General features: G+C 44.5%; 1 protein-coding gene across 2 annotated transcripts in view; it reads left to right on the forward strand.

The window, feature by feature from the left end:
- PTP4A2 (protein tyrosine phosphatase 4A2) overlaps nt 1-16,646 on the forward strand; it is a 510,667-nt gene extending 494,021 nt beyond the window's left edge. For both annotated transcript variants that reach the window (XM_044082674.1, XM_044082682.1), the window contains exon 6: nt 16,402-16,646. In XM_044082674.1, the coding sequence (XP_043938609.1) occupies nt 16,402-16,504 (103 nt within the window). In that variant the 3' untranslated portion in view covers nt 16,505-16,646. The remainder of the gene's footprint in view (nt 1-16,401) is intronic.
- Nucleotides 16,647-16,913: the final 267 nt, after the last annotated feature.

A 16,913-nucleotide genomic window follows, 5' to 3' on the forward strand; every position in this document is an offset into this window, starting at 1 on the left:
AAAAAGTTAATTGTATTTCTTGTGGGAAGCAAATACTTCATAAGGATTTTCATTCTTACTGTATTCCTTGCCTAGGCCCTGACCACGACGTTGCTAGTTGTCTGTGCTAGATTTAACCAACGTACTGTTAAGCATCAGTACGATTTTGCATTTCATTACTTTGGCCGAAGGTTTAACTATATAATGCCTTCGGAACAGCCGACGACCGGAGTTCATAAAAAGCGCAAAGAAAAAGGACAGGCATCCGAGGTCCAAAACAGACTACGAAGCTTCTTCTAGGCCATTCGCCGGTTCTCAGTGTTTTCGCAGCCCCTGACACCCGCTACCCCAGAGCCGCAGGCCGCCTCCGACTCCCACTTGGAGACAACTAGGCCTCTGGATACTCGAGGTATTGGGCCTTCAGAAACTAATCCCTCAGATGGGTCCGGAGCCGCTGAGCAGGCATCGCCTTCTGAGGGTGTTTTCAGACCTACACAGCTTTGTCAAGCCAACTTCATTATCCAAAACAAAGACTAAAACAGCTTTAAAGACGAGGAAACAAGTACAGCATTCTCCAGGACAGACTTCCATGCCTAAGAAGCAGATGCTCAAAATGGCCAAAGACCTAATTACTTTGATCAGGGGTTCCCATCCCCCTCCTGATAAGAGGCCTAGGCAAGACACTGAATAAGATTCCTCTGATCAGGTTTCCATTTCCTCTGACTCCTCTTCAGAACAGGGGTACTCTATTCCTCCCTATGAGGATTCTGATGCTGAAGAATCTATTCCTTCAGCTTCTCCTCCCGAGGATTATTCCTTTGGGGAAACCCTGCATACCATGAGGGAGCATTTCCACTGGGAGAGCCAAGATTACTCAAACTAAGAAAAGTCTCAGAGACTTTCTTCTACCTCAGCACAGACCTCTTGCTATGCCACCTGTTCTAGACATTGTAGATGTATTTTCAGTGTCCAGACGGTCTCCCGACTCTCTACCTCCTGCACCTGTTAAGCCAGACAAGATACTACAGGGTTCCAGATTCTCATAAATTTCTATATAAAAACCCTGCTGCTGACCCAGAAACTATATATCTCAGGGTCCCAAAGGGTTCAAGGCTTCTACTGCAAAAAACCCTGTCCCCTCAGATAGGGATTAAAGGGCACTGGACAGATGGGGGAAAAAGTTTACACTTCTGCTACCTTGGCTGTAAGGGCTTTAAATTCAGTTTCATATGCTTAAATGTCAGCAATACTTAATGTCATTACTAAAACAGAAAATGTTGACAAATTCTGAATGTTCTGAGAACAAGGAAGTGCAGGATTTATTGCATGCAGCTGAACAAGTGGGAAAGCATACTTTGCAATGTGGTTTTGATTCACTGAAGGCCTCTTGCAGGGCCACTGTTACAGGTTCTGTCATTAGAAGGCATGCTTGGTTAAAGGAACAGAATCTGCCTGATCATGTTAAAGCAAAATTATTGGATGCTCCATTACAGCATGATACTTTGTTTGGTGTTAAAGCAGAAGAGGTGTTGAAGAAAATGGAGGATAAAGCTAAAGCTATGCAGACAGTAAAGAATTTCTTACAGGTACAGCCATCCAGATTTAGCAGGAACTGGTCCTTTCCAGTGCCAGACAGGCCACAAAGAGGCAGATACAAACTCCCTAGAGGCAGACAACAGCCCTGGGGCTCATGCAAGCCCAAACAATGGGGTGCTTCTACTCTCCAAAAGCAGAGAAGACAAATCACAGCCATGTAGGAAACAGTCCCAATGACTTCCCTATGCCATTGCCAAGCACTTATCTTTTGGAGAAAGCTAGCACTTTTTTCACAAAATTGGCACATGATCACCCGGGACAAGTGGGTCTTAAATGGTCTCTCGGGGCTACAGGTTCCACTTTCACACCCTTCCAAAGGCAAAAGGTTTGCCAGACCTGCCACACAATCAGTGGGCAGAGGCACAAAAAAAGTTTCATCTCATGAACATGAGGGCTGTTCAGCCAGTGCCACAGCAAGAGCAGGGACAAGGATTTTACTCAAGACTTTTCTTAGTACCAAGAAAGGACAAAGCCTGGAGACCAATTCTGGACCTGTCTATTGTAAATTACTTTACTGGACGTTCCAAAATTCAAAATGTTGACTCTGCAGCAGCTTCTGACCATGCTGGGCAAGAAGGCTTGGCTTGTAACTTTGGACCTCAGAGGCATACCTGCATGTCCTAATCAGACAATCTTGCAGAAGATGCCTCAGATTCATAGCTGGTTCAATGCACTACCAATTCTCTGCATTGCCCTTTGGCTTATCTACTGCGCCCAGGGTCTTCACAAAATGCCTGGCACCAGTAATTGCATTTTGCAGACAGAGGAATTCAAATATATCCCTACTTGGACGACTACCTTATTCAAGCAAAGACCAAAGACATTCTACTAAAGCATCTGGTGTTTGTAAAAAGATTACTAATTTGCCTATGGTACACAGTAAACTAAAAGAAGTACCCTCTCAAGAGATGATATTCCTGGGTGAAAGCTTAAATACAACTGCCCAGATGGCTTATCTCATGCCAGACAAAGGCAGCTGACTTCTTACTTCGAAAGCATGGCAACAAAGACCCAGTTATCTGCAAGAAAAATTCTTCAGGCTCTGGGCTTCATGGCATCCTGCATTCTGCTAATTCCATATGCAAGACTGCATATGAGGAAGCTACAATGGTATCTAAAAAGTGTTTGGACTCAACATTGCCACAGCCTGGAATCATTAATTTCACTCATTCCCTGCCTGCAACAGGAGTTTCGATGGTGGGCACAGGCCTGTCACCATAACGAGGGACAGCCATTCACTTTACCCACAGCCAGGCAAACACTAACATATGCATCAGATTATGCCTGGGGGGGACCCACATGGCAGGAAAATGTATTAAGGGCACATGGCCTGCAAGCCAAAGGCATCTTCACATCAATCAGAGATGCTAGCTGTACAAAATGCCCTGAAAGCCTTCAAGGACCTACTTCATCCAGGACAGCTGCTGATAAAGATGGACAATACTACAGTCATGTGGTACATAAACAAGCAGGGAGGTACACATTCTTACCCCCTCTGCAGACAAGCCATGATTTTGTGGAACACAGCATTGACTTGCCAAGTACACCTGCAAGCACAATTCCTGCCAGGAAAAACAAATGCTCTGGCAGACTAAGCAGAAACCTCATGGATCCTCACGAGTGGAAACTAGATCCACAAGTCTTCAACATAAGGAAATGGGGATACCCAGACATAGATATATTTGCCTCCCCTCAACTGCTAACTACAGAGATTCTGCACAAGGACTCATCACAAACAAGCATGGAAAGTGGATGCTTTGTCATTCAGCTGGAACAACCTTACAGTATATGCCTTTCCTCCATTGCTTCTCCTCCCCAAGGTACTCCTCAAGGTCAGACAAGAGAAGTCACAAATGCTACTGATTGACCCGGATTGGCGACGCCAGCACTGGTACCCATCCTAAGGAGCTTGTCCCAATGCCCAGCATGGACATTGCCTCAAATTCCTCATTTACTGACCCAACAAAACAATCAGATCCTGCACAGCCAGCTCAGAACCCTAAATCTAGCTGCATGGCGGAAAGTGTAACCATTCCGAATACACCTCTCTCTAAAGCGGTTATGGATGTTATTTTGGAGGCCAGGAGGCTCAGCACCAGAGAATCTTATGCAGGAAAATGGAAGAGATTCTGTGCTAGGAACCAGGCACAAGGAATTGTCACGCTTGTACCAAATATCCCTCAGATTTTACAATACCTAACTGAGATGCTGGACAAAGGCCTATCCTTCTCATCAATTAAGATCCATGCCTCTGCCATTTCAGCTCATTACAATACGGACCCACCTATTTTTTCACATCCGTTGCTTAGGCAGTACCTCACAGGGGCCAAAAACATAAGCCCTCCAAGGAGAGCACCAATACCTGCATGAGACCTCAATTTTGTCTTGGTAAAACTCACACTGCCTCCTTTTGAGCCAGCCAATACAGCTGAGATAAAATTCTTATCCTGGAAAACAGCTCTGCTCCTAGCAATAACTTCAGCAAGAAGAGAGTTACAGGCATTAATGGCTGTGGAACCTTTTATTCTCTTCCATCCGGACAGGGTTTCTCTAAGGACAAACCCAACATTTATGCCTAAGGTAGTGTCCAGTGCGGCTCTTAACCAAACCATTCATTTGCCTACTTTTTACCCAAACCCACAGAATAAAGGGGAGAGACGTCTGCATTCTTTGGACATACACAGACAGCTACACTTCTACTTGGACAAAACTAAAGCTTTCAGAAAGACTGAGCAACTTTTAGTGGCATATGCTGCAGGATCACAAGGAAAGGCTATCTCAAAGCAGACTATTTCAAAATGGATAGGACACTGCATTCATTTCTGCTATTCACAACATGGCAAATCAATGCCTACGGGCATTGGACCACATTCGACCAGGGCAGCAGCCTTCCTCAGAGGAGGACCAACCAAGGATATTTTGGAGGCTGCAACTTGGACTTCAGTGCACACTTTTACTAAACACTACCACTTGCCTCTTTAAATCCAGAGCAGGCTTTGCTACTGCAGTTCTGCAGGACCTCATAGGCACTCCTAATTCTATTTAGACCCAGCCGCCCAACCTCAGCTTTGGGATTCAACCCAAGTGTAATGACTGCAACAGTGAAACACTATGAACATAGTATAGATGTTCATGTTACACTGCTGCAGTCATTACACTTGGGTTATCCTGCCGTCAGGCGGTCCCGCAGTTGGCCAGAGTTCCAAAGTCTTGGTCCGGCGTCGGTTGCTGTCGCTTCTTCCCTGACGTCAGTGCGCCAGGGGTATATACGATGCATCTAACGCCATTTTCTTCAGTCTTTCTTGCCGTGCGGTGCCCGAAGCAAAAGCAGTTCGCAAGTTCCAGCCGGCTGACTCCTGAGATTTTCGAAGTCTAATTCCAGATCCGAAGTCTTCAATAAAGCTAAGTACCCCATTGGGGGAACTTTTTTCTTGCCTCAGTTCGATGTCAGAAAAAGTCAATAATGGTATTTCTTGTGGGGAGCAAACACCTCATAAGGACTTCCACTCTTACTGTATTCCATGCCTAGGCCGTGATCACGACGTCACTAGTTGTCGGTTTTGTGCTAGATTTAACAAACACACTATAAAACGACGTTTTGATTTTGCTTTGCACTACTTTGACCGAAGGTTCAATTATACAATGCCGTCGGAACAGACTACCTCAATTCTTAAACGCAAAGACAAGGATGAAGACAGGCATCAGAGGTCCAAAGCCGACGACGAAGCCTCTTCTACGCCAGTCGCCGGTTCTCAGTGAGGCGCTTTCGCAGCCCTTGACACCCGCTACCTCAGAGCCACAGGCCGCCTCCGACTCCCACGTGGAGACAACTAGGCCTCTGGAAACTAAAGGTATTGGGCCTACGGAAACTAATCCCTCAGATGGGTCCAGAGCTGCTGAGCAGGCATCGGCTTCTGAGGGTGTTTTCAGACCTTCACAACTTACCATTAAAGCAACAGCCAAGACAAAAACACCATTAAAGACAAAGAAGCAAGTACAGCATTCTCCTGGACAGGCCTCCATGCCTAAGAAACAGATGCTTAAAATGGCTGAAGACCTCATCAGGGGTTCCTATCCCCCTACTGAGAAAAGGCCTAGGCAGGATATAGACAGATTCCTCTGATCAGGTTTCCATTTCCTCTGATTCCTCTTCAGACCAGGGATACTCTCTACCCCCCTATGAGAACTCTGATGCTGAAGGATCTATCCCTTCAGCCTCTCCTCCTGAGGATTACTCTTTTGGGGAAACTTTACATACCATGAGGGAGCATTTCCATTGGGAAAAGTCAGGATTATTCAGAATCCAAGAAAAGGCGCAGGGACTTCCTTTTATTGCCTCAACATTAGGCACCTGGCTATTCCGCCTGTGCTAGATATTGTGGATGATGTGTTCTCTGAATCCAGCTTATCTCCTGATTCTTTACCCCCTGCACCAGCCAAGCCAGATAGGTGTGTTAGAGTCCCTGACTCTCAAGTTTCTTTATAAAAACCCTTCTGACCCAGAAACCATTTCCCAGGGTCCCAAAGGGGTTAAGGCTTCCATTGCAAAAAATCCAGTTCCCTCTGACAGATTCTAGAGCATTGGATAGATGGGGGTAGAAAGTTTACACTTCTGCAACTTTAGCAGTAAGGGCTTTAAATTGCCAGTTTCACATGCTTAAGTACCAACAGTATTTAATGGCTCGGTTAAAACAGAAAATGCTTGCAAGCTCAGAAGCTCCTGACTATAAAGAAATGCAGGATTTATTGCATGCAGTTGAACAGGTGGAAAAACATACCCTGCAATGTGGTTTTGATTCTTTAGAGGCCTCTTGTAGAGCTGCAGTTACAGGTTCTATGATTCGAAGACATGCTTGGTTAAAAGAACAGAGTTTACCTGATCATGTTAAGGCAAAATTATTGGATGCTCCTTTACAGCATGATACCTTGTTTGGTGTTAAGGCGGAAGAGGTGTTAAAGAAAATGGAGGATAAAGCTAAATCTATGTAAACAGTCAAGGATTTCTTACAGGTACAGCCACCTCGGTTTAGCAGAAATTGGCCAACAAAGAATTGGTCCTTTCCAGTGTCACAGGCCACAGAGGCAGATAGACACCCAAGAGGCAGATCTCAACCCCAAGGCTTTAATAGACAATGACAGTGGGGTACCTCAACCCCAAAAGGAGGTAAGGACAAGTCTCAACCTTACAAGAAACGGTCCCAATGACTTCCCCCGTCGTATGCCAAGCACTTACCTTTTGGCAGCCCCCTTAGGGGGAAAACTAGCACTTTTTTCTCAAAATTGGCAATCACCCAAGACAAATGGGTTCTGAATATTGTGTCTCAAGGTTACAGGTTCCTCTTTCACACTTTACCCAGGCTAAAAGGAATGCCAAACCTGCCACAAAATAAATGGGCAGAGGCTCAAAAACAAATTTCAGCCCTCATGGGCATGAGAACTATTCAAAAAGTACCGCAGCAGGCACAAGGATTTTACTCTACTCTTCCTGGTCCCCAGAAAGGACAAAGCCTGGAGGCCCATACTAGACCTCTGAACTCTAAATACTTACACTACAGCAGCTTCTTCCCAAGCTGGGCAAGAAGGCTTGGCTTGTTACTTTGGACCTCAGAGGCATACCTGCATGTCCCTATCAGACAAGATTGCAGAAGATACCTCAGATTCAAAACTGGTACAATGCACTACCAATTCTCTGCACTGCCCTTTGGCTTATCTACTGCACCCAGGGTTTTTACAAAATGCCTGGCACCAGTAGTTGCATTTTGCAGACAAAAAGGAATTCAAATATATCCATACCTGGACGACTGCCTCATTCAAGCAGAGAGAAAGGACATTCTTCTAAAGCATCTGACGTTTGTAAAAAGGTTGCTAATTTCTCTAGGGTACACAGTAAACGAAAAGAAGTCAAGACTAGTGCCCTCACAACAGATAATATTCCTGGGTGCCAGCTTGAATACAGTGACCCAGATGGCTTATCTCACACCAGACAAACAAGGACAACTGACTCAATATTTTCAATTACTGGCAAAAAAGTCCCATCCCTTGCAAGAAATATTCTGCAGGCCCTGGGATTCATGGCATCCTGCATACTACTAATACCATATGCCAGGCTGCATATGAGGAAATTACAGTGGTACCTAAAAAGTGTTTGGACTCCACACACTCAGTTTAGAAGCAGTAATACCAATAATTCCCTGCCTACAACAGGAGTTTCGATGGTGGGTACAGGCATGTCACCTCAACAAGGGTCAGCCTTTCACTCTACCCACAGCCAGGCAGACTCTAACAGATGCTTCGGATTATGCCTGGGGAGCACACATGGCAGGAAAATGTATTCAGGGCAAGTGGACCACAGACCAAATGCATCTTCACATCAATCAAAAAGAGATGTTGGCTGTTCAGAATGCCCTAACAGCTTTCAAGGACCTTCTGCATCCAGGACAATTATTATTAAAGACAGACAACACCACAGTAATGTGGTACATAAACAAGCAAGGGGGCACTCATTCTTATCCCCTATGCAGGCAAGCCATGACCTTGGGGAACACAGCTCTAACTTATCAAGTTCATCTGCAAGCACAATTCCTGCCAGGAAAGAAAAATACTCTGGCAGATGATCTAAGCAGAAATATCATGGACCCTCACGAATGGAAATTGAATCCACAAATCTTCAGCATAACGCAAAAATGGGGATGCCAGACATAGATCTTTTTGCCTCCCCACTGAATTGCCAACTACAAAAATTCTGTGCAAGGACTTAACACACACAAGCATGGAAAGTGGATGCTCTTTCCTTCAGTTGGAATAGCCTAAAAGTTTATGCCTTCCCACCACTGCCTCTCCTTTCAAAGGTACTCCTAAAAGCCAGACAAGAAAAACCACAGATCCTGATTGCTCCAGACTGGTCACGCCAGCACTGGTACCCAATCTTAAAGAACTTGTCTCAAGGACCACCATGGATTTTGCCTCAAATTTCACACACCTGACAACAAAACAGATCCTGCACGGTCAGCTCTAAACCCTAAACCTGGCGGCATGGCACCAGATTCATTAGTCAAACAGGCCACACCCCTCTCTAAAGCTGTTATGGATATCATTTTGGAGGCCAGGAGGCCTAGCACCAGGAAATCTTACTTAGAAAAATGGAAGAGATTCTGTGCCTGGAACCAGGCTCAAAGCCTTGACCCTCTTGTCCCAAACATTCCTCAGATTTTACAATACTTAACTGAGATATGCTGGACCAAGGCCTATCCTTCTCCTCAATTAAGATCCACGCCTCTGCCATTTCAGCACATTACAACATGAATCCTCCATTATTCTCTCATCCCTTGCTAAAGCAGTACCTCAGAGGGGCTAAATACATAAGACCACCCCGGAGAGCACCAACACCAACTTGGGACCTCAATTTTGTTTAGGAAAAACTGACCCTGCCACCTTTTGAGCCAGCCAATACAGCTGATGTAAGACTTTTATCATGGAAAACTGCTCTGCTCCTGGCAGTAACTTCAGCACAGAGAGTCTCAGAGCTACAGGTATTAATGGCAGTGGAACCTTTTATAATTTTTCATCAGGACAAATCCTACCTTTATGCCAAAGGTGGTATCTAGTGTGGCTCTTAACCATCCATTTGCCAACTTTTTATCCAAACCCCCAGAATAAAGGGGAGAAACTTCTGCACTCTTTGGACATACACAGGCAGCTACGCTTCTACTTGGACAAAACAAAAGCTTTCAGGAAAACTGAGCAACTGTTTGTAGCATATGCTGCAGGATCACAGGGCAAGGCTGTCTCAAAGCAGACTATTTCCAAATGGATAGGACACTGTATTTGTTACTGCTACACACAGCATGGAAAATCAGTCCCTAATAACATTAGGCAACATTCTACCAGAGCAACAGCCACTTCAACAGCCTTTCTCAGAGGAGTACCAACCAAGGAAGTTTTGGAGGCTGCAACTTGGAGTTCAGTGCACACCTTTACCAAGCATTACCACTTGCCTCTTTACTCTAAATCCAGAGCAGGATTTGCCACTGCAGTTCTGCAGGGCCTCAGCCACCCAACCTTAGCTTTGGGATTCTACCCAAGTGTAATGACTGCAGCAGTGTAACACGATGAACATAGTACAGTTTTGTACCAACCATAAATGTAGATGTTCCGAGTGTTCACACTGCTGCAGTCCAGGTTACCCCCCCTCTGTCTTATCTGGGACTGATCGATACCTTTCTATCCTATACAACCTTGGTGGTGTATTTGCTTGTAACTGAAGGTATTGTTTTTACTTTTTTATATATGTTTTATTAGCAATATGTATTGCCTACCTACTTGGGGGGCACCTGACATCTGGGGCAAGAAAAACTGAAGAAAATGGTGTTGGATGCATCTTGTATACCCCTGGCGCACTGACGTCAGGGAAGAATCGACAGCAACCAACGCCGGACCAAGACTTTGGAACTCTGGCTGACTGTGGGACCGCCTGATGGCAGGATAACCCAAGTGTAATGACTGCAGCAGTGTGAACACTCTTAACGTCTACATTTATGGTAGGTACAAAGCTGTACTTTGTGTGCCTACCATAAATGTAGATGTTCGAGTGTATTCACTGTTGCAGTCCAGGTTACCCTCCCACCATCCCCCTTTCTTTGCTGGGACTTATCTGTACTTCTCTATTCTATACAACCTATGTGGTGTATTTGCTTGTAGATGAAGTTTATTTTAGTGCATGCTTTTTATAAGCAATATTTTTAGCCTACCCTTTTGGGGGCACCTGACATCTGGGGCAAGAAAAACTGAAGAAAATGGTGTCTGCTGCATCTTTTATACCCCTGGTGCACGGACGTTAGGGAAGAGGCGACAGCAACCGACGCCGGACCAGGAGTTTGTGGAGTTCAGGCTGACTGCGGGTAGCCTGCCAGCAGGAATAACCCAAGTGTAATGACTGCAACAGTGAATAACACTTTAACATCTACATTTATGGTAGGTACACAACTGTACTTTTCCTCTGACTCTACTAATGCACAGGATTTGTCCATACCTACTAGCAGAGGATTCCATTCCTTCTGCTTCTCCCCCTTCGGATTTTTCTTTTGGGAAAACGTTGCATACCTTAAGGGAGCATTTCCACTGGGAAAGTCAGGATTTTTCTGAATCCAAAAAGAGGCTTGGGGATTTTTCTTCCTCAGCATAGGCCTTTGGCTATACCTTCTGTACTAGACCTTGTTAATGATGTTTTTTCAGAATCCAGTATGGCTCCTGATTACCTGCCTCCAGCCCCTTGTAAGCCAGACAGATACTACAGGGTTCCTGACTTCCAGAAATTCCTTTTCAAAAATCCTGTTGCGGACCCTGAAACCATTTCTCACGGGCCCAAGGGCATTAATGCTTCTGCTAAAAATCCAACCCCTTCTGATAGAGATTCCAGGGCACTGGATAGATGGGGTAAAAAGGTTTATACTTCTGCAACCTTGGCAATTGGGGCTTTAAACTGCCAATTCCATATGCTAAAATATCAACAGCATATGGGACTGCTTAAACAGAAAATTATGATTTCTGACTCTGTGGAAAATAAGGATTTACAGGATTTATTGCATTCAGCTGAACAAGTTGGAAAACATACTTGGCAATGTGGTTTTGATTCTTTGGAGGCCTCTTGCAGGGCTGCTCTCACTGGGTCTGTGCGTAGAAGACATACTTGGCTTAAGGAACAATCTCTGATCATGTTAAAACAAAGTTGTTGGATGCTCCTTTGCAGCAGGACCGTCTGTTTGGCAGTAAGGCTGAAGAACTAAAAAAGATGGAAGATAAAGCTAAATCTATGCAAACTGTGAAAGATTTCTTACAAGTACAACCTCCAAGATTTAGTAGGCACTGGCCTGCTAAGAACTGGTCCTTTCCAGTTCCGTCCAGAGCCACTCAAGCCAAACAGACATTCCAAAAGCACCAGGTTTCAGTCCCAAGGGACTTTCAGAACTAAGCAATGGGGGGTGCCTCTGCTTCCAAATCTGGAAACAAGACGACACCTTCCTCTGGTAAACAGTCTCAATGACTTTCTTTTACAGTTACCAAGCACTTACCTCTTGGCCGCCCCTATGGGGGGAAAACTGGCTCTTCATGCAAAAAAACTGGCAACTTATAACCCAGGACAAATGGGTTTTAAATGGTGTTCCAGGGATACAGATTTCATTTCCACACGTTGCCAACTCCAATGGATGGCCAGATCTGCCCCCAAATCAGTGGACAGAGGCTCAGAAACAAGTACTTTCCCTCTTAAACATGGGGGCAATTCAACTAGTACCAGAAGAGGAAAAGGGATAAGGTTTCTATTCCAGGCATTTTCTGGTACCCAGAAAAGACAAATCATGGCGTCCAATTCTGGACCGGTCAACACCTTTCTGGACATTCCAAGATGCTGACTCTTCAGTTACTTCTATGCTAGGCAAAGATGCCTGGTTGACCTCTCTAGATTTAAGAGGCTTACCTGCATATCCCAATCAGGGAATCTTGCAGAAGATACCTCCGCTTCAAAGTAGGTTACTTGCATTATCAGTTCTCTGCACTGCCCTTTGGCTTATCTAGTGCACCCAGGGTATTTACAAAATGCCTGGTGCCAGTAATTGCATTTTGCAGGCAAAGAAATATACAAATATATCCATACCTGGACGATTGTCTAATTCAGGCAGAAAACAAGGCCATTCTTCTAAAACATCTGGCTTTGTAAAAAGGATTGTAACTTGTCTAGGGTACACCATAAACGCTAAGAAATCACAACTGGTACCCTTTCAAAAAATTACATTCCTGGGTGCAAGCTTGAATACAACTGCCCAGATGCAAATTCATTTGGTGACTTGCTTCAAACAGGTGGCCACAAAAACCCTGCTATCTGCAAGACAAATACTGCAAGCCTTGGGGTTCATGGCCTCCTGCATTCTTCTAATTTCATATGCAAGACTGCATATGAGGAAACTTCAGTGGTACTTAAAAAGTTTATGGAGTCAACATTGTCACAGCCTGGAAACAATGGTTCCTGTTATACCTTGCCTGCAACTAGAGTTCCTATGGTGGGCAGAGGCCTGCCACCAAAACAAGGGACTGCCATTCACACCACCCTCTGCCACCCAAACCCTAACTACAAATGCATCAGACTTTGCTTGTGGGTCTCATCTGCATTCAGGGCAAATGGAGCCCAAATCAAATGCACCTTCATATCAATCAAAAAGAAATGCTAGCTGTACAGAATGCAATGACAGCCTTCAAGGACTACCTTCATCCAGGACAACTAATGGTAAAGACGGACAACACCACAGTTATGTGGTACATAAACAAGCAGGGGGGTACACATTCCCACCCCCTCTGCAGATTAGTCATGACATTGTGGAACATGGCCTTGAGCTATCAAGTACAACTACAAGCTCGATTCCTGCCAGGAAAGATGAGTATTTTGGCAGACGAACTAAGCAAAAATCTCATGGACCCACACGAATGGAAACTGTAACCATGGATTTTCAACATGTTGACACGCAAATGGGGGAGCCCAGACATAGATCGTTTTGCCTCACCCCAGAACTACCAGATGGACAAATTCTGCACAAGAACTCACAAAAAAGCCTGGAAAGTGGATGCTCTCTCCTTCAGCTAGGAAAACCACCAGTATATGCCCCCCCCCCTCTCCTGCTTCTCCAACGTTTTATTAAAAGTCAAACGACAAACCAGAAATGATTTTGATTGCTCAAGACTGGCCTCTCCAACACTGGTACCCACTCCTACACAGTCTGTCACAAATTTCTCCATGCCACCTGCCTCAGACACCTTCCTTACTGGCTCGGCAGAACAACCAAATTCTGCACCCTCTGCTCTGAACATTGAATCTTGCAGCTTGGCTAATCACTCTTAGCAAACCTGTGGATGTCATTTTGGAGGTGAGAAGACAGTGCTAGAAAATCTTATGCTGACAAATGGAATTGATTCTGTGCCTGGAATCAATCTCAAGGGATAAGCACAGCAGTGCCCAATTTACCTCAGATTTTGCAATATTTAACTGAGATGCTTCACAAGGGCCTGTCCTTTTTCTTCCATAAAATTCCATGCCTCAGCCATTTCAGCTCATTACAACACAGAACACCCCCTCTTCTCTCATCCTCTGCTAAAGCAATATCTCAGAGGGGGCCAAAAACTTGAGGCTACCCAGGAGAGCTCCAAACTCTGCCTGGGACCTTAACTTTGTATTGGGGAAACTCACTCTTCCTACTTTTGAGCCAGCTGCTAATGGAGACTTAAATTTCATTTCCTGGAAAACAGCCTTCCTTTTAGCAATCACTTCGGCTAGAAGGATTTCTGAATTACAGGCCCTTATGGCAGTGGGGCCTTTCATCATCTTTCATGCTGACAGGGTTTCACTCAGGGCCAACCCATCCTTCATGTCCAAGGTGGTATCCAGTGTGGCTGTTAATCAGTTCATTCATTTGCCAACTTTCTTTCCCAATCCACAGAACAAGGGGGAGCGAATTCTGCATTCATTGGATGTACACAGACAACTTAGATTTTAACTGGACAGGACTAAATCTCAAAGAAAATCTGAACTGCTGGTAGCATTTGCTGCAGGGGCAGAGGGGAAAGGCCATTTCAAAGCAAACCATTTCCAAAAGGATCAGCCATTGTATTCATTTCTGCTATAAGCACCATGGAAGCCTTATCCCCCAGTGGATCAAATCCCATTCCATCAGGGCTGCTTCTACTTCTGCAGCCTTTCTCAGAGGGGTTCCTACCAGGGATATTCTAGAAGCTGCTACCTGGAGTTCAGTTCATACATTCACCAAGCGTGATCATTTACCATTTTTCTCTAACTGCAGAGCTGGCTTTGCCATGGCTGTTTTGCACAGCCTTGTAGCCAGTCCTAATGCTGTATAAATCCATCCTCCCAACCATAGCTTTGGGAATCTTCCCAAATGTAATGACTGCAACAGTGAAACACGAAGAACATAGTACAGTTGTATACACTTACCAGAAATGTAGATGTTAGAGTGTATTCACTGTTTCAGTCCTGGTTACCCTCCCTCCAGCCCCCTGTTTTTTTCTCTTTCTATGCCTCTCCTTTCTTTTATTACACTTAAAAGCCTTTTTGGTGTATTTGCTTTTGTTTGGAGGTATATATTTTTGTGTTTTAAATTATTTATATATTTTGCTCCCCATTCGGGGGGCACCTGACATCTGGGGCAAGAAAAACTGATGTAATGGTGTCTGCTGCATGTTTTATACCCCTGATGACCTGGAAGAAGGGACATTGTACTTTCCTCAGAGGGGCCAAAAACTTAAGGCCACCTAGGAGAGCCCCTACGCCAGCCTGAGACCTTAACTTTGTACTGGAAAAGCTCACTTTACCTCCCTTTGAGCCAGCTCCAAATGCAGAGTTGAAATTCCTTTCAAAAACAGCCTTCCTTCTAGCCATCACTTCAGCAATAAGGGTGTCTGAATTACAGGCTCTCATGGCATTGGAGCCTTTCATCATCTTTCATGAGGGCAGGGTGTCCCTCAGGACCAGTCCCTCTTTCATGCCCAAGGTGGTATCCAGTGTGGCCCTTTAACAGTCCATTCATTTGCCAACATTTTCTAATCCATAGAATAAAGGGGAATGAATACTGCACTCCTTGGACGTGCACAGACAACTTAGATTTTTACTTGGGCAGGACTAAACCTCTCAGGAAATCTGAACAGCTGCTGGTTGCATTTGCTGCAGAGCCAGAGGGGAAGGCCATTTCAAAGCAAACCATTTCTAAGTGGATAGGCCACTGTATTCATTTCTGCTATAAGCATTATGGAAAACCTACCCCACAGGGGATAAGACCACATTCAACCAGGGCTGCATCTACCTCTATAGTCTTAGAGGTGTCCCTACCAGGGACATCCTAGATGCTGCTACCTGGAGTTCTGTACATACCTTCAAAAAGCATTACCACTTGCCAGTTTTTTCTAAATCCAGAGCTGGTATTGCCACTGCAGTCTTGCAGGGCCTTATAGCTGGTCCTAATGCTATCTAATTACCTCCTCCCATCCTTAGCTTTGGGAATCTACCCAAATGTGATGACTGCAACAGTGAAACATGAAGAACATAGTACAGTTGTGTACACTTACCATAATGTAGATGGTAGAGTGTATTCACTGTTGCAGTCCTGGTTACCCTCCCTCCAGCCCCCTGACTTCTATTGACTATATCTCTATTCTTGTTTACTATGCTTAAAGCTTTTTGGTGTATTTGCTTTCTTGTTGGAGGTGTAACCTTGTATATAATTGCTTCCCATTATGGGGGCACCTGACATCTGGGGCGAGAAAAAGTGATGTAATGGCGTCTGGGTCATGCTTTATACCCCTGGACTACCTAACGTCACAGAAGATGACAGCATCCGACGCAGGAACCAAGACTTTGATAATCAGACCGACTGAGGGCTACTGCAAGCAGATAACCCAGATGTGATGACTGCAACAGTGAATACACTTGAACATCTACATTTATGGTAAGTGTACACAACTGTACTTTTCTCCACTAACTTGGGCTGTTTGAACCAATGTTGCAGTCTGAGCTCCATGTGTCTTCACTATTTAGATTTGATTTTAGAGCAGTTGTGTGTGTTGGGATATACCTTTGTCTACCTAGCAGTTGCAGGGTCTTTAGTGTAGAAGGCAGAGTTAGGCATAAAGTTGCATTGTTACAGTAGTTCTGAATTCTACACTTATAGGACTTTTGAAATACCAGCTTGTAATTTTCTGTTTTTATTAACATTTCAGCTGAACCTTGTAAAAGTAAACTTTCAGTAACACTTGAATTTATTTTTAATATTTCAGAAAGAGACGAGGTGCATTTAATTCAAAACAGCTGCTTTACCTTGAGAAGTATCGTCCTAAAATGCGCCTTCGCGTAAAAGATTCTGGCTGCTGCGTTCAGTAGAAGACAGAATATGGAACAGTCTGAATTATTTGGACTTTTTTGCCTAAAAATGTGAACATGAAATGTAGCTGCATTGCTGTGATGGTTTACAGACTGAACTGCCACATCTTGGAGCTAAAATAAAATTGTTTTGCTAATGTGATGGATTTGTAGTTCCCCCAACAGTTATGTAAAAAACAATGAGAGAAGCTCTAGGGTACCCAAATGCAGTTTTCAGGCGAGATCAAAGTGGTAAATGTTTTTGGAAAATGTTGCAGATTTGTCTGGGAAGACATTTGAAGTGAAACTGAGGCTTAAGCATGAAGTTCCCTTCCAAGAGTATCCTAGGTGGCACTTAACACACAATGTAGTGTATTTTTGGCAACAGGCAGTACAGTCCCCATGAAGGAATTTTCACTACTGCCTGTGT

The sequence above is a fragment of the Protopterus annectens genome, chromosome 1.part1 (genome assembly GCF_019279795.1).
Source record: "Protopterus annectens isolate FY-2018-M chromosome 1.part1, PAN1.0, whole genome shotgun sequence".
Lineage (NCBI taxonomy): Eukaryota > Metazoa > Chordata > Ceratodontiformes > Protopteridae > Protopterus > Protopterus annectens.